Source organism: Amblyomma mixtum, chromosome 8 (genome assembly GCF_055824585.1).
Source record: "Amblyomma mixtum isolate Tamu chromosome 8, ASM5582458v1, whole genome shotgun sequence".
Taxonomy (NCBI): domain Eukaryota; kingdom Metazoa; phylum Arthropoda; class Arachnida; order Ixodida; family Ixodidae; genus Amblyomma; species Amblyomma mixtum.
The window spans coordinates 97,500,822-97,519,818 of NC_143019.1; the positions used below are offsets into that span (position 1 = coordinate 97,500,822).

The 18,997-nt window shown below is 45.0% G+C and overlaps 1 protein-coding gene across 1 annotated transcript in view; it reads right to left on the reverse strand.

The window, feature by feature from the left end:
* Positions 1-18,997, reverse strand: part of LOC149333647 (uncharacterized) — a 64,141-nt gene that overhangs the window by 32,248 nt on the left and 12,896 nt on the right. The window contains exons 2-3 of the mRNA XM_089557770.1: positions 8,400-8,490; positions 1,530-1,678 (exon numbers count right to left, since the gene is read on the reverse strand). Coding sequence (XP_089413896.1) covers positions 1,530-1,678; positions 8,400-8,490 — 240 coding nt within the window. The remainder of the gene's footprint in view (positions 1-1,529; positions 1,679-8,399; positions 8,491-18,997) is intronic.

Here is an 18,997-nt window from a genome sequence, read left to right on the forward strand (position 1 = left end):
CAACGCAACAACACACGGAAAAAACACACGGGGGAACAGAAGAAAATCCTTGCGGAAAATACAGGAAACAAGAAAGTCAAAGAGGAAAGTCACACTACTTGTCTCTCATACGAGCATCGAGCGGGGAGGACTGGCTGGGTGTCGGGCAGTCAGGGAGTCTCTGGGCGTTCCAATGTCGATGCACTGTTGCCGGCGTTTCTCCGTTGGCCTTCAGCGCTACCGCAGCGTCAGCGTCTGTGGGCTCCCAGCACGGTTTCCAGGTCTGGTATCCCGGAAAGGCCACGTAGGCACCAGAGGCGGCCTGTGTGGAGCAGCTGACGGATGGACGGAGAAGAGTGGCGCCTGGGCCTGGTGGTTGAGGCTCTCGACGATGGATGTCCAGGTCTGGTGGCCCGGGCGTCTGCGGCTGAGGCCCAAGCCCCGAACTACGGGGAGCCAGTGGAACTCGTCCACGTCCGTCGCCCACCGCGCTCTTCTCTTCTCTGCCACGTAATCCTCTTCCACCTGTCCCGGCGTACCCCTCCGCACGCGCTCCTCGTGCTTCTTCGTCTTCTCACAAACGACGCTGGGTGGCGCTATCTCCTTACACAAATAAGCATTGAACATTTTGCCTGTGCTCTTTCGTATTATGTGACAGAGCATTGCAGGAGCGCGTGCTATAAATCAGTAGTGATAATTTTAAGCATTGGGCCTCATGCGTCAGCTTTTGATAGTAATATCACTGTGTACACTGATAGCGCGTTTCTACCGTGTCTACCGTTACGCAAAGTTGTGAGCTTTGAAGAGCTCCACGAGTAGACACTACCACACATCTACCGAGCAGCGCGTAGCATTCGCGCCCCACCAAGCGAAAAACATTCGCCTAAACGGCCTACTGGAAGTCGATATTATGAGCAGTACTGGGAGACAGCTACAGTTGCAGTTAAACGAAATTTAGAGCCGTGGAAGTAAACAGGACGGCTTTTTATAGAAGGAAGTGCACATTTATGCTTCGCGCGTCAAAATGAGCTTGGTTGGCTTCACTTTTAACGCACGTAAGAGAATTTTCTGAGTGTAGAGTTGAGCATTCTCTACACAGTTATAGTACTCGTTCTTGTTATGTAAGCTAGAGTGGTGTTTAAAATCCGAAAAACTTTCACGTCCACAGATAAAATGAAACAAAACGCTTGCTGATGTGCATGGGAGTGTTGGTCCGTAACACTAAAAAGTTGTCGCGCGTTCGAGTTCCCGCTAGAGCGGAAGATTTTTTCAATCGGTCTGTGTTGCAAACATATTTTCTTCAACCATACTGAATGCCCATTGTAGAGTTCCCTCGTGTTAATTTAGCATAAAAGAGAACAGAGGCAGGCACCGTTTAAAAATTTGTGCTACAGCTAATTTCATTTTCTAATGAACAGAGCAATGTAAAACTGCTTGTCTGGGTTTGCAAGAATTATCTGGTGAGCACAACGAGAAGTTTGCATTTATGGATTGCTAACATTACAATAGTATTCAGTATATTATTAAGTAATATTGGTGGTGTTACTTACCGTGATCCATTTTTTTCGAAATTGCTTGAATAATTCATTCCTTGCTCGTTCACAGTCTCTACGTTGAAGAATACACATTTTTTCCCCTTCGTATGCGGGCTGTCGTAATTGAAGCCAAAGAGCCATTGTTTTTCTTTATGTTTGAATACCTGGAATCCATGGAAACATTCATGATGAACCGGCCCAGTACCATCATGCCTGCAATCTCCAATCATTTGATGCGTGACCAAATCCTATGAGGGGAAGGTGCCAAATAAATTACAGCAAGAGGCACTGCACAGGTTCCCAAAGCACAAGGGCCGGAGTGTAAACGAATCGCCGGTTCTCTATACTTCAGATTTAGCAAGCTAGTTACCGTTACAGCCACTCTGTTGCAACGAAAGTCCTAAAGATTTTCACCATTTTATTCAGAAGAGATATACCGCTCGAATAAACGTTAGGATAAATTCAAGGCGGATGTGTTATCTTTGGGTGTTGAACTAAAATATTTGCCCTCTTTGGAGCAAAAGATGCCAATGAAGCATTTCTTTCAGTAAGCGACGTTGCCCCACTATGCGGCAAGTACAAATTACTCCACAACTGAGCACTCTTGTCCTGTCAACTATGTATCTTTTCTACTCAGTTTAACTAGTGGATGTCCTGTCATGAAATGGAAGACAGCAATGCAACTGTTGCTATTATTTCATTGCCACAAGGAGGGCTAAAACGACTTCGTACTTTGCTCAGTCGAACAAAGGACATGCTTGCGCGATCTGAGTTCTCAAAAGAAAAATAATAGTTTATTCCATGGTGAGTGGTTACACATCATGTTAACTCAAACTTTTTTTGTGCATAAAATTGCAAAATATGTAAGAAATAAAATAAATCATTGTGACTAATAGTCGGTAGATGAAATAAAACGTGTTCGTCCTGCATTCTTGGAGATTCCACCTTTTCCGGGCTAAACACTCCGCAGAAAGTGTGTCGTCACGATCGTCTATGCAACTACATGAAACTTTTATCAGAAGTAACTCGAACAGAAGTGGGCTCGGCAGCACGCCAGCGATCGCCTGTGCTAAAGTTCTACGCTTCTTGGTGCCGTTCCTCGGACTCTCGAGTTCGCAGCTGCTGGAATCTTCGAGCCTCCGGGTCCCGTGCCTAGCATCCGTCGTCAAATGTAGTCCAGACGCAACACTCCTGCTTTCCGGACTTCACACGGTTGAGCCTTTCTCGGCTTCGAATGGCCAGCCCATCGACAACGCATCCCGGACCGGCATTTTCTACACGGCCACGGACCATATCTTCAAGCATCATGGCTTTCCCTGAGCTGCCTGAAAGCCGGAAAAGCCCCTGTACATCCTGCGCATGCGTGGAATTGTGCTAAAAAGGCAGCTTGGAGCGGCGCGCCCTTCAGTGGGCTCGGCAGCATGCCAGCGATGGCCTGTGCTAACGTTCTACGCTTCTTGGTGCAGGCAATGAAACCTTATTGCCTTTACGCTAAGCCAAGTCGCTACCGTGCACTCTTGGTGCTGCCGAGCCCACGGCGTTTTCAGTCCATTATGTATGACTGTGCGCTTATGTTGTTAAAACTTCTTATGGTAGCTGGTGATATAGAATCTAATCCCTGCCCTAACAAAGAGATTCTTGATGCTTTGAAAGAAATTCAGTCTGGGCAGACAGCAATGCTAGAGCAGCTAAAGACGATTGAAATGAAACTAGTTCATCATGATAAAACAATTTGCGAGATTAAGGCGCGACTAGACAAAATTGAGACAGCATGTGTTGGTATTGATGACATAAAGACTGAATTGAAAGAACTGCTTTGGAATCAGCACTGAGAACACGGCGCAGATAAATGCTCTGTCTACCCGGGTAAATGATGCAGAAAATCAGTCCAGACAAAATATGCTTGTCTTCTATAGCGTTGAAAACAAAGATAAAGAAACATGGTCAGATTCTGAGAATATCATCATTGCACATATTAATCAGTATTTAGACATCCAGTTAGAGCCACGCGACATTGAGCGTGCACATCGCATTGGGACTTTCCAAACTGGTAGATGCAGGCCTATGATTGTGAGATTTGCTCCCTTTAAAGAGAAAGAGAAAGTCCTGTCTTCCGCTAGGAAATTGAAAGATACTGGATATGCGGTTGCTCAAGACCTCGCTCCTAGCACGCGCCTTGCCCATAAACGCCTCATCGAATTTGGAAAGGCTCGAAAACTGCGATATAAGTTGCGAAACGAAAAGCTTTTCACAAATGAAAAAAACATGTCATTTCGACCATGCTTCTCACCAGGTCTTTGAGAACAGCTTGTAGCCACCATTAAAACCAAATTGTAAACCCCGTTCACCGAATCGTCACCCTTTAACATTTCTGCTCGCTAATATTCGAAGTGTTGTTCCCAAGCGCGATTCATTGTGCAGTTTAATAGGTTCATCTTCATGCGATGTCTTACGACTAACTGAAACATGGCTTAACGCATCAGTTCACGATACTGAGATTCTTCCCTTTCTCCCAGATTTTGACATATTCCGGAAGGATAAACCCGATAATTCGCGCGGTGGGGGTGTATTGATCGCCACTAACCGGGATCTGCATGGTTCATTTGTCAACCTCCCTTCACAACTGGAAATGATTTGGCTTCGATGCACTACTACACATCCGCCCATCCTCATTGGTATTTGTTACCGCCCTCCTAATGCTGACAGTTCTTTCACCCCCTTATTTCATGATGCCTTAAATGTGTTAACTAAAACATATCCACTTAGTCCCAGCCTTCTCTTCGGTGATTTTAATTTTCGCACAATAGATTGGTCTAATCCCCCCGCTACATTATCGAAAAGCAGCCCGGCTAGCGATTTCTTAAACACGTGTATGACTTTTGGTTTAACTCAACTCGTCGCTGATCCCACACGCGTTACTGACCACTCGTCCAACGTTCTAGATCTCGTATTAACAACGCATCCTGATTATTTTACTCCTATCACCTTGTTGCGCGCTCTCAGCGATCATTTGACGGTACATACTTCTTTTTATTGCAACGTACTAAAGAAACAAAAAAATAAAAAACACGCTTTACGATAAAGGAGACTATGCCAGCATGAACCGTGAATTATCACACTACTTCGACACCTTCGCTGCTAACTTTCCACTACATTCTCTCGAGTCGAACTGGTTACTTTTCAAAACAGAGATGCATCGACTTATAAGTCTTTACATTCCAACCATCACTATAACAGAAAGAATAACATCAGCATGGTTTAATGTATCACTCAAACGACTCCATAATAAGAACAAAAGCCTATTTCGGTCGGCCAAGTTGTCTAACTCTTCTTCCACATGGCAGAAGTATCATGCTGTCGCAAAAGAATACAAGTTAACCGCTCAGACTAAACGCGTTTTTTTCTACTACTTTACCATCTATGCTACAGGCTAACCCAAAACGATTTTGGAAAACCATTAGCCCTAATTAATATAATGAGATTTCCCTTAACAGTAGCTCTGGATCTCCTCTTCTTTACACCGAGGTTGCAGATGTTCTTAACACAGCATTCAGTCCGGTCTTTACTAATGAACCACTTGAAAGTCTCCCAGATCCACCATATTTTACGCACCCGCTCATGCATAACATCACATTTTATCCCATCGGCATAGTAAAGGTAATTGAATCACTGAAGAACTCATCTACTGGAGTGGACGGTATCAACGCCAAAGTGCTGAAAAATACTAAACAAACGTGTAGCCTGTTCTTATCGCTCATATTCCAGGAATTCCTCAACACCGGTTCAATTCCACATGACTGGCAGGTGGGCAAGGTCATCCCAGTCTTCTTCTTGACCATACAACTGAATCTTAACGCAATTCTTTTCGGCATGTATAACCAAAGTAGTTAAATTTCATTGATGATACTGCATAACGCCGCACACACTCTACGGCTGTAATCTGTTGCATTTCGTATCGAAATTCTCTCAAAAAAGGTTGAGGTATTTTACACCTCTCGCGAGAAAAGTTTGACTGCTAAACACTGAGAGCAGTGTGTTGGCAGGAAAAACCTCTATAAGGTGAAAGATAATTGACAGATGAAATGTTACACTATATGAACCCGGTTTTGTGTTTTACCTTGTAGATGTCTTGATACGGCAGGTAGTTGTCATAGGAGTCAATACGCTTTTCTTCATAGTTGTAGTACTCAGCAGATGTTAGAAAACCGCTAACAAAAACCACAGCTATGAGCCTAACAAAGGGCACCATGATAGTAATCTGCTCTAGAAATATGCGTGCTTAGATTTTGCTCTCTAACCGTCGCTATGTGTGGAAGCCAGATATGCTGGAAGACGAAGAACTTCAGCAGGTTATATACAGCGAGAAAGCGTTTCGAAATGCTCTTTTACGTCATATGGAATATATATCGGGTGATGTATCTTTCCAATATGGGTATTGCTTGCAACTTTTTGATGTTATTGTTTTCTGCTCCCAACTGCCGTCAAAGTTTAAAAACAGGTACCTAGAACGTCAGTGGCATGACGTTGATTTATGCATGTGGATAAAAGCAGCTGCAACAGAGCAATTCATTTCGAGCTTTCAAAGCATTGATCTAAAAGCGGAGCCGCATATTTTTTGTAATTTTAATCACTCATGTTGAGAGTTTTTCACCGCAGTGAGCATATCTTGAGCCATGAAATTAATTCCCTACAGTAGATCGCAAGAGAACAGTGAGAATCGGTGACTGTGTTGCCGCTATAAGCGCCGAATATATACCAAAGCAAGAGTTTCGCGCTGCGATTAAGTTTTCTCTTTCAGTGTCTGGAGGAGGTTGTTCGCGGTAAACATGGGATGGATAAGCGTCGTTTCCTGCTCAACATCGGCTCTAAGGGCGCAAAAAAAAATTCAGGGGGCACTTTGTCTCTTTAAAGTGCTGCAAGGCGAAAGCGTTTCCTGGCGAACTGTGTTTCTTTATTTACTTGTTTTATTTTTCATATTTTTATTTTTGCTCCTTTTCTTATTTTTATTGTTTTTATTTTTATTTTCACATCTTATTTTCATTTTGTGTTTATTTTTGTTGTTCTTATTTTTATTTTTTAGTTTTCCTTTTCTTGAATTATTTCCTTTTATTTTATTTATGAAACCCATGCATTCTCTAGATCCGCCTTTATTCATGCTCCAACCTTGAGCCTGCGTGGCGGAGTGGTAGCGTCTCCGCTTCAAATGCCGAAGGCCCTGGTTCGGTTCCCACTCTCGGCGCAATTTATTTTTAAGAAGTGACGCCGAAAGCCGGACAAATCTTATGAAACGTCTGCCGACGCGTCTGCTAACGAGACTATGAGGCATTAAAGGCTTTCGCCTTAAAAGTATTGAAGACCGATATAGCTCTGGCATGCGTCTGTGGGCGACGCAGGCATTGACGGCGCCACACATAAGATTGTGCGACACGCGCGCTTCAACGCGCGGGGCGTTTTACTTTTTTCAGTGGAGTGCACTCGGGAGTAACATGCGGCGTTTGCGCGGCCAGTTAATCGCCGTGGGGCATGGCTATTGAGCTAGAAATAGTTAAAGACCGGACATTTTCATAGAGCTCAGCAGCCCAATTGACTCTCGCGCACCAAGCGGCTGTAGTGCCACTTCTGATTTCAAGTTTAAGCGTGTGGAGTTGGATTGTCAGTAAGTGCTAATGCCTGCTGTTGCGCAATTTTTTTGCGTGATATATTCTTTAGGTGCGTAAAATAGTTCTGGTCTGCTAAAATTTTGCGGCCAGTGGTATCGTCGAACCAGGTGGGCATAGCCATTCTTAAACAATGATAGTGCTGGAATGAGACGGCAGGTGCCTAATGAAATGAATTCTGTTATTGATTGGTATAAACACAAAACAAATCTATACAGTTGGCGTCGCCATTTGGCTATCATTAAGGCCGTTGCGGACTTATTGTGTGTCTGTTGTTATTGTATAGCATCCTGGAGAAGCGGTTGTAGCTCCTACAGGGCTGTGTCAGCTGAAAAATATAAATTACAAGCACGTCTCATTCTGATAAACCATATAATAAAACTGCAACGAGGAAAAACTGCAAGGAGGAGACAAAACAGGAGACTGATTGCAAAGCAAATTAAACATAAAGGTGTATCTATAACATACTGAATAGGAAACAGAAGTGATGCGCTTCACTTCTGGGAAGAAAAAAGTAATTTGAGATCGGCAACGGACGATTGAATATTTAAATAATCACTCATGATTCTCAACCAAAATACCCACACAGGAGGAAACAGACCGCTGTAATAACCTCTAATTAGCCCGGCCCTGTTCCAGCTCCGGCCATCACACCTCCGCAAAGTTAAGTTTTCCGCCCACCTATTTGATGTTTCCTGCTACGCTTTTCCTCTCTTTAAATACACCCAGTCACCGTTAGCAGCGAAGTGGTGCCAAAACCCGAAAAGGCTGACGGTGGCGTTTTTATGTAGCGGCGACCAGACCATCCCTTCCTCTCATTCTGTGGCGCTTACCGTCTTGCCGTCGCCGAAGCATTTTTGGGTGTACCTTCATGGTCTGATTTCATTAGATGCCCTTCGGAAATGTTAAAGAAAGTTTAGTGCTTTGGAGCAATTATTAGAATGTAGAACATAATTATCACCCACAAAATACGCAAGGAAAAGGTGATGGACCTGGCCTTATGCATTCTAAAAGGCGCGAAAGGCGCGTTAATGTATAAGATGGTGGTTGGCTGTGAAAATTATTATCTGGCTTTGTACAACCGCTGCTATATGACTTCAGTGATTTCACACAGAGAAGGGACATGCGTTGACTATGAATTGAAGTAAACTAACAATGTCAAAAAACGGAACACAGTGTCCGGGAAAAAGCTGCAAAGCCGGAACGAGTTGTCCGACTGTGTGCGTACCTGTGATGTGCACACGGAATCGTCCAGGGATTTTTGAACGTGGTGCGTCGACGGTGGTGGGTCGGACAGCAGAGCGCCGCGCGTGCCAGCCCTGCGTTGCGCGTGTGCACGAGGCGGGCAAGAGGAGCGGAGAGCTGATGTGTCAGCAAACCGAGGTGTGATGAAAGAAACCGCAGTGGAAGTCTGGTCATTCAAGCGTGGAGGTGTCAGCCGTCGGACGTTGGGTCCGTGCTGCAGTGGACATTCCTTGGATCACTGACGCAAGCCTATCGCGTCCGTCTCAAGTGTGGAGGTGGCGGCCGTCGGACGTTGGGTCCGTGCTGCCGGGGACTCGCTTGGATCACCGGCGCAAGCCTATTACGTCCGTTTCAAGTTTGAGGGTGGCACTCGATGGATTGAGGGTCCCGACTGCCAAGGCTTCCTTGGATGAAATGAACGCTGGCGCAAAAAGGAACAATAAAAAGGGAGGGACACCACATGTTAGTGTCCTTGTGTGTCCGTGTCCGTGTGTTATTTTCAATGAGGTCTTGAATTGTTTCTTCCAAGCGAGTGATGCGTTCCTCGGTTTGGGGGTGCTCTGTAGATTGCGGCTTTAGTGCCTGCGGTGGTGGTGCCTGCGGAGTTGGCGCCTGGTGTGGTGCGTCTGGTGTAGCTGCTTGCCTCTCGGCGGTGCTAGTAACTAACTGGTGTGGAGACGGAGGTTGGTTTTTCTATAGATATTCAAGACGTTTTTTATTCTGTGCCCAAAGATCAGATTTTACTTTCTGTTAAGGAATGCATTGAGAAAAACGGCGACGTGTCATTCCAGAAATTAGCAGGATTGTCTGTAGATAATTTTTTAGCCTTATTGCAGTTTTACTTGAATGATACTTTTATTGTTTTTAAGCACCAGCCTTTTTTTGCAGCGAAACGGCATTTGCATAGGGTCATGTGTAGCCCCTATTCTTTGCGACATTTTTTTAGCTAAGGTAGATAAGCGGCTGGATGAGAATTTCAAGGCGGGGGGGGGGGGGGGGCAGTTTTAAAAGTTTTTAGATATGTAAATGATTTTTTAGTACTTTTAACAAAGCAGGAGACCATCACCTACCCCTCTACAGTAGGTGATGTCCTAGATACTTTTAACAAACACGGTCTTCGTTTGTCTTTTAACCATGAACTGTCCGAAGTTTCGGTTTTACAGTTTTTAGACCTTAAATTAACGTTCTGTGAACGACACGTCTGCTGGAGCTATTACCCACGAGCAAAGAAGGAGTTGTTGCCGTATGACTCGGCGCACTACAAGACTATCAAGAGAGGAATAGCGTCGCTATGCTTGGAATCTTCTCTCCAAAAATCGTGCCCACATCAGATGTTCCAGAGCTTTAAGTATCAGATAAGCCGGCTTGTGGCTGCAGGGTTTCCCTGGTCGGTTCTGACAGCAGTCTCTGAGGCCATCCTTCAGAAGTTCAAACGTGGAACGAGATGCTCTTCAAAAGGCCCCTAGGCCAGAAGTTGTGCCCTACCTCCACAAAATCTCGCACAACCTCAAAAAAGTTGCTGGCAGGCATGAAGTACCAGACTTGTTCTCGGCTTCCAACAAGTTGGGAAAGCTCTGTCCGCGCATTTGCAGTGCAAAAAAGCGCGAGTGCCTGAAAAAGCATCAGAAGCTATTTGTAAGGTGTTCCACTGGAGTGGTTTCTTCCATTCCCCTGTCTTGTGGAAAGTTTTATGTAGGCCATACTGGACGTTGTGTCAACGACCGTCTAGGGGAACACGCCTTAAATTTAGTAAACAAAAGCGATAAATACAAGCATCTTGTTGCACATGTAAGTAAGTGTGGAGCATGCGTGGCCCGGTTTGAGGAGACAAAGGTTCTTGGTAAAAGTAAAGACAAGACAGCACGGATAAGCCTAGAAGCCTACCACATACAGAAACTTGGCAGCGAGTGCATCAGCCAACCTTCTTTATGTCTGTTCCAGGCTGAGATTGGCTATTTTAATGCAGCTACTTGTTGATTAGATGGAAGATAAACGGAAGTGTGATGCCCTTGTCTACCCGCGCATGCGCTCGCGATTTGATGGCTCTGACACAACTCTTGTTTTTGTTTTTTTTGTCATTTTTTTCTCTCACGATCCTTCGGCCTATAAGAGGTGTGGCTTTCGACGAATAAATTCAGTTGACAGTTAGCGCTTGTGTGTGTGTTTCCTCTTTTTGTCCGTGTCTTTGTTTGCGCTATAACATTTCTAATTGAAGATGAACTACCAACTCGCCCAACAGGAAGTTTTAATAAGGCTGTACATAGGGCGGTTAAACTTTGCGCACTTCCCTCTCAGCTCTCCCTCTCACAATGTCAAGCTCCGCTCGTGCGGTAGTGGAAGTTTATTGACTGCAGTGGACATTTCTGATCGCTCTTTAGTCCGAAATTATTTTACGAGCAGGTCATTAGTACTAATATTTCAGGAGGCTTCGCATCGCATATACAGATAAAACAATGCTGCACTGTACTCACACGTGGGAGCGGCGCTTTGCAGCCGCTAACTTTTCACCACTGCTGAACACAGTAGATCATTGGGAGAAGATGCATCGCAACGAGAAGCACAAAATCCCAGCCAACACGACCGCGGCTGCCCTGAATTACTGCCAAATACCAAGCGAAGACGGGTGTTACCCTGTGCTCAAGATGCAGCTGTCATTGTATAGTCGTGGCCGCCCGTGGTAGGTGTGCGTGGATACTTTAAGCCTTAAAAGCCCAGAGTGCTTGCACAATAAATAAATCGGCTAGACTTCGAATACACTCTTTATTAATCTGTCAACACATTTCCGGTCAAAAAAGTGCGTAAACTTATATGCGGTGTAAAACACAGCTGTGGCAATTTTCTTTCCTGTGGGTTGTGGGGGCTGACCTAATTCTTGTGAGCCTTCGCGAAGCAGGGAACAACTCAGAGCTGAGCAGGTCATCCTTCACCGTTTGTGATTCTTGGCAGATCAAAGCATCTGCAGCGCCTATATGATGTTGCCCCTTGCGGGAATTTGTGTGTGACTCCGAAGCTCGTTTCATCAGGAAAACCCAAATTGTTTTCAGGATTCCTGATGGAGGGTCGTCGTGGCACTGGCCAAGCCTCCACAAGCAGCTCAAAGTGCTCCCTTCCGCGCATGTCTTTTGTGCATTCGATAATAGCCACAAGACACTGCAGGTCCTTTTTAGAGAAAACCTTACTTGTCGTAACAAGAAGCCGGATCTTGTTCAGTGTGTCAAAACCAGGCTCACCTTTTTGCAGTAAAGTTTAGTTGTCAGTTGCATGGAGAGCACGCATAACACAAGGAACCTATATCTTGGTATGATACAATTGATAGAAGCTATGTTCAGGCAGTTATCGGTACACCAGTAATCTCTTCGGTTCTGAGGCTTGTGAAAACCCATCTTTAGCATGACACCAAGAAACTCACGCATTTCTTCAAATGTTTTGTCTTGCACACTATTTTATTTTTTGCGTGATTCGCAAGAAAGTTGCTCTCGCGTACAGTAATTTCCACAGCTTCTGCAAACAATGTGTCGAAAATCTGTGTAGGCGTAAAGTTCACAGGGAGGTTCGACGAAGCTGCTTGCATTGAGGAAAATTTCGGAATGTTTTTCTCATGAGAAGAAAGCATATTCCCCTGTCTTCGAAATCACTTTAACCTTCTGCACTACTGCCGCTACTCGAGCAGGCATCTGACGAGTTGGTGCAATGTGGAATGCTTTCTTCTTCTTTTGAGCGGGTAGGAACTGGTGGTGTTGTTGTTGCCTCAAAAATTATAGCACATACCCACGGCGGGGTATTTGCCAGGGCTTATTGCAAATTCAAACACGAAAAACTCTTTTAGAGGTTTATCTCAAGGGGCTCGTAAATGTAAATAGAGGAATCTCAGAAGAAACAAAAACAGTTTTGAGAATTTTTGAAGAAATCGGAATGAAAATTTTGCAAGGGAACAGGTGTTGGTTGAATAAATGAATATTAATGCAATAATCATGAAAAAATAATTTTGAGAAAAATGTAAAGGCTTCGCGAAGTGAGAATAAATATCTCCCTATTTCATTAATATACTTGTGAAGAAGCTGACCCAGCTGCATAAGGGCATGCTCTTTGACGTCTGCACAGAAGGAGAGTGTGTCGGGAAGAGTAAACGGCAGACCGAATTGAGCGAGACGATTCTGGGAAAAATGAATTCTCTGCCTTGCAATACACCGGCCGTAGAGGATGAAATGATCTATCGTTTCAATTTACCCGAATGACGCACATAAATTCGACGGTGTGAACACAGAATGGCAAAACTATAGTTAAAGGCGATGAATCCTGCAGCGCAACAGCGTCATGGAAGGCTCACATTTATTTCATGTGCAAGAACGTATGTTCTTGTATTTATCAGAAATACTCATGTGATATGAGTTTGCTGGCGGCTCTTAAAATGTCGCCTGTGGTTCACCGTATTACTCACAGGAAGGTCCCGGTGTACCCGGCTAGTAAACAGACGGGAAGCCTGTCGGCCATTGATTGACGACGGCTTACACGCTACCGTTCATAGTTTCTACCCTTTTGCCGAAAACCCTTCGCCACAGTACGCATGACAGGTTCGGTATGGGGGCTAATGGTACGTGGTGGCACAATGAACCATCAGCATGAGGCCTAAGGTGCCCTTGCGGAGGAGTTCAAGCTTCAAGTACTCGCGGGTGCTGAGGCACACTCGACGCCCTATGCCAGCTGCAAGTCCCTTCAGAGCTGAGCGCCAAAGCCGTGATCGTCTTTCTCTTTCTCATACACATTTTGCACTAACGTCTTCGCGACCGTTACATTATGCACTTTGAAACCCACGAACAACGTAGCTTCAACATTGAACATGTCTACTATGAGTATTTCTATTTTTCTTCATTATGTTTCCACTTCCGTCAAATATATTTCATCTCCGGTTAGCACCATAATGGCAAATGCCAATATATGACGATCCTCCTTGAGGTTCCATCACTATGAAATATTACGCAGTAGACAACAACCACGCAGTAACAATTACTTTACGGGTATAAGCAGTAGCCATGCTCACGTTTCAAAGTTAGTTTGTTGTAAGGCCCATGAGCTCTTTGATTTCTGTGCAAGTTGGGTGCGAAAATTTAAAAACGTTCTTGAGAAAGAATCCATAGTTGGCTTTGACATTTCTCACCCTTTTAAGGATAGACTGAAATTCTGCTCATAAAGTTATGCTCATGAAAAATTTTCCAATCTATTTAATATAAGGGAAAGAATATGCATCTGGGATCTCGCATTGAAAGACAGCATTGAAAATAATATCACTCCTGACCACGTAAAAGAAGTATAGGTCCTGCAGATAGGCGGGGTACCTGAAATCTATCTCAGGAGACGGGAACTGCAATTCTTGTGTGGACCAGTGCCCGCTTTTTATTTTTTTCCTACGGACCGATTGCACCATCATTCATCTCAAGACACTTGTTCAGTATGCAAAAAGTGCTCTTAACCTCAACTAGCGAAATTTTTTGGGAGAGTTTTTGGTGCTTTTTCTCCTGTACTTCAAGAAGGGCTTGGTTTAGTTTATTACAGTTTGACGTCCCGATGCGACTCAGGCTTTGAGGGACGCCGTAGTGAAGGGCTCCGGAAATTAAGACCACCTGGGATTCTTTGACGTGCACTGACATCGCACAGGACACGTGTCTCCATCGAAATCTAGCCGCCGCGGCCGGGATTGAAGCCGCGTCTTTGGGGGCAAGCAGCCGAGCGCCATCACCTCTTAGCCACTGCGGCGGGGATTATGAAAGAACAGTAATGAAGCGGTGGAAGATATGCCTCCTCCGCGTCTTTTTGAAAGATCGCGACCATTCATGGAAGCGATAAATGATAATAAAGTATTATGATGGCGCACCTGCCATGATTGGGTCAATTTTGTTGTTTCCGCAGTAGTTATGTTTATTTATCCGCTTTTGAGCGCAAATGCCTTTTCGTAGATTTCATTGAAAATTCAGTTGCTCTCCTTTTCCGAGTACCACTCAAGCCTTGCAGACAAAAGTGCTCACCTGCGTATCTTTTATACTAAGGCCGGTAATTTTGCAATCGTTCTTCATATACGAGTTAAATATAGAAAAGCATTTCTTCCATCGGAAGGATATCAAAACACATCATTACATCTTTGCATGTGGCAACCACTAGATGTCACAGGTCATTTAATTCAAGAACTTCATTTAGCTTTCATTGTCGCGAAACTCCGGTGAACCCATTTTTCAGACTGACGGTAACTTGAGAACTAAATAAGTGTGCGCCGTGAAGCCGAAAGTGAAGCCGAACATTAGCGAAAGACTCAGTTTTTCTTCGACTGGTATTAATGGGAAATAATACACAATAATCCGTAAGCAACATTTCAAGTCGAGCAGGCAAAAGCAGCGCAGCAATGTTTGCTGGGACCTTGCATCCCTCTGTCACCGCCTTTTTTTCAACAAGACATGTCACTCCGCGTTTTAAGTCGAAGACTTTGGCGCTCCGCGTTTAAAAAGTCATTGATTCACCATTTTATCTCTACATTCTGTGTTCTGAAGTGTGAGGCCTCTGTACAGGTTTAGCTTTATGCATTCGATACACACGAAGGTGAAAAATTCCACATAATCATTATCATCATCCGCCTGACGAAGCCCACTGCAGGCCAAAGGCTCCTCCCATCTCAACTACCCCTGCCGTTTGCCAGCTGCGACCGACGTATCCCCGCAAACATTTATCACTTTTCTTTCTATAGACCGTTGCGTTGTCCTTTAGTTAAGGTGAACCCTTTCGCTTATACTCCACGTTTTTGCCCCATTGGTGAGTACCGGTAAGATACAGCTGTTGTATACTTTTTTCTTGAGAGTATTTTATAAACTTCGCTCGTGATTTAAGAGAACCTACCGTATGCACTCCTCGCTATTCTTATTCTTCTGGTTATTTCCCTCTCATGATATGGATCAGCGGCCAGTACCTGCCCTAAGTAGACGTATTCCCTTACCCAAGAAGTACCTCGCAACTAATTGTGAACTGCTGTTCCCTTGCGAGACTGTTTAACACCTCTTTGGTTTTCTGAACGTTAATTTTCAAGACCTTTCGTCCTGTTCACCCTTTATAACTTATTGAAATTGCTTTGCACCTCCTCTCCTGAGTGACTTAGCAAGGCGATACCATCATTGAATCGCAGCTTACTTGCGTATTCTGCGTTAACTGTTATCCCCAACTGTTAACAGTTCAGGCCTCTGAATACCTCCTATAAACAGGCGGTGAATAGCATTGGCGAGATTATGTGCCGCGGCCTGACACCCTTCTTTATTGAAATTTTATTCTAGTAAAATTCCACCACTACAAAGGTGGCCAACTGCGTCGTTAAGGAACCCTGAAAAGCAAATAGTTTTCAGACAAATGTTGTTTCAGTGCACCAAATACAGGACGCAAAAAAAAGCCGAAGCGATTTATTCTATTTTGAGGACCGTTTAAATTCTGGCGGCGAAATATACGAGATTAGGTTCAATTCAGGTTGGCGACGCACTTCTGTGGTGTGTTATTTTATTTTCTGTTTGGAAGTTTCGTTGTGTACAGGGAAATTTTGGCGAACCCGGCCTTCCTGCGAGCATGAGAGGAGGCCTCTCATCAGCAAAGTATCTGCTCATAGTGGGGAGTAATGTAAATAGTTGTAATTCCTTAGTGAACTTTGCTTTGTTTTCCTTCAGCTCTTCTCACCAGCTTTTCAAAGATCATCTCTTAGCTTTTCAAAGTGTCTTTTAGTCTGCTAGTTAAGTTCGCTTCGTTTCCTGCCATCGATTTTTCTATTCTCGAATGATTGCTACTGAGGGTGTACCCCTTGTTCTTTCATTCCAGATGACGGATGTTCTTGAGTACTCTAAGGTCTTGGCTTGTGTCTCTTGTTAGAGCTTCCTATTCGCGTTGGTTGTTGAGGTTGAGTTATTACCTTTAGTCTCCCTTGTTGTAAGACCTAATTAATTGTTCTTTCTCTCTTGCAGGCATTCCGAGAGTGTTGTCTCATTCTTGCTGGCATTCCTTTCCCTTCACTTCGTGAGCTGCTTTAAAATCTCATACTAGGATCCTATTTTTTCACTCTGCTATTTTGATTGCTTGTACCGGGCAAATTTAAAGCACCTAGGAATAATTCACCAACGCAAACAGCGCCCAGATCACAACGTACGCTGTGCGCTCGTGGGCTCCTTTTGTGTTTGCGAGAGCCAGAGCCGCCCTCTGACGAGAGTCTTCAGGAAAATCTCATCTGCGCAGGCACCCCGCCGCGGTGGCTCAGTGGTTAGCGCAATCGGCTGCTGACCCGAGAGACACGGGTTCGATCCTGGCGGCGGCGGCTGAATTTCGATGGAGACGAAATTCTAGAGGTCCGTGTACTGTGCGATGTCTGTGCACGTCAAAGAACCCCAGGTGGTCGAAATTTCCGGAGCCCTTCCCTACGGCGTCCCTCATAGCCTCAGTCGCTTTGGGACGTTAAACCCCAATAAACCTAAACCATCATCTGCGCAGGCGGCGTGGCGCGCGCAGCAACGCCCTCAAGCAAGCGCTGAGTGCAGGGATAGGAAAATCTGCGCAGATAGCCAGCTAGCGTCAGTGGCTGTCGTGAACGAGCGTGCGTCATAGACTTCTCCAACTTACTGCCCCAGGCAGCGCGGAATGTGAATAGTGACAAACATGTATAATCACTAAAGAATTCAGAACCGATCGCTGACGTTGAACACCACACGATATTGTTCACAAAGATATAGGCCTAATCGACTGCATAGTAAAGAGGACAGTGTTGTGTTTTTATTGCCACTGTAGGAAGGATGAAAAGAAAAACGCACGGGCCTCCCACTCGCTCCAGCTGAGCCACATCCGCTGCCACGTGCAGACAGAGGAGAGCTGAAAGATGTGAGAAGCAAGTTTGAATGAACAGACGCTCGTCCAGAGGACAATGGCATCTAGTACGATGGAGATCTACCGTTCCAGCTGCGGCCGCACGCCATGAAGTGCTAATTTTTGTGGACAAGAATATGTCCTACGATCTAATATACATCCATGCTTAGTTTATGCACCATACTTTTTTGTTATAGCACACTTTTAGCGAGACCATTAAGGGTCCCTAGTTGCAGAAACACCGGCGTCGGCGTCGTGAGCCTTGATTAAGGAATGTATGAAAGATTACCAGAGGCGAAATTGGGTTCACGTGGTCTACACAGGTCAAGTAAACACGTGACGACCTTGCAAGCTGTGCAGCAGACTGAGCAAACTGCCCATCATGGGAGGCTGAAGTCAGAATAAGGATTTGCAGCAAGAGCTTTTTCAAGAAGAGCAACCTTGGTCGCAGATGTCCCGCAGGTGGCTACAGCCTGCCTTAGCGGGTAATGGCTCGAAGCGTACACAGCTATACCAATGCGCGAGGATTGCTTAAAGGACTCCCAAAAATCTATCAATGAAAAGTAGTGAATGATTAAATGCGCATATATGGATATTTACTCAGTGCTGACGTGTCATGCCCTTAAAATGGAACTTAAGAGTTCCCTCCAGTTTTTATATTTCATATTTCTGTTTTGCGACGAAGTTCATTGCTACAAGAACACCGCTTTCTTGTTTTTAATGCTTCTGCACAACTTAAAGAGCTCTAACCGGCAACCTGTTTTTTGTAGCGAGAATATTTTTTCCCAGAATATTTGTGCAACGTGCAGCTTAACGGCCGCTACAGGTGGATTTTATGAGTCTTGCGGCGCTGTAAGCGTGTTTTGGAAAGCTTGTAGGACTTAGGAAAAGGATCATGTCACAACAATGGCCGGTGCGCTTCGGACGGGCGGGAAGTGCACGAGCCTGCGAACCAAGCGCCGACAGCGAGCTGCTGTTCTTCTACGAGTCATACTGTTGTTTTGACGGCTTTACGTAGAACATTGTGCGCTCTGTAACCATCAATCTTGTCATGGCCCGTGAATGTGACAAAAGATGTTTGATCTTCTGAGAAGATCCAGCATGACCTCCCGCGGCGGAGGAATGACGTCAATGCCTTCGCGGAAAACCTGTCGCAGCAGTGGTTACCATGTGTGCTAAGCGCCAGAAGGCTTCCAGCTCTGCTTCTAATGAAGAAATGATGCATGGCAGGAGCTGCTGTTGCCTTATTTATTTTACGTTTCTTCACCTCAGTATTTATTAGCGGTGACGAAATTCCCATGGTGGCCGCCGCGGTGGCTCAGCGGTTATGGTGCTCGGCTGCTGTCCCGAAAGACGCGGGTTCGATCCCGGTCGCGGCGGCTAGAATTTCTTTGGAGGAGAAATTCTAGAGGCCCGTGTACTGTGCGATGTCAGTGCACGTTAAAGAACCCCAGGTGGTCGAAATTTCCGGAGCCCTCCACTACGGCGTCTCTCATAGCCTTAGTCGCTTTGGGACATTAAACCCCATAAACCAAACCAAACCAAACCGAAATTCCCATGGAGCGCAGCTTAAGCGTTTGCTGCTTTAATAATTAACGGCTGCAAGAAGAGCTACGACGTAATTCACCCTGCTGTCTTTACCGGTATAATCATATGAGTCAATGACCTGACTTTTAATTTCATTTCGCCCTGTACTGAACTGCTCCGCAATAA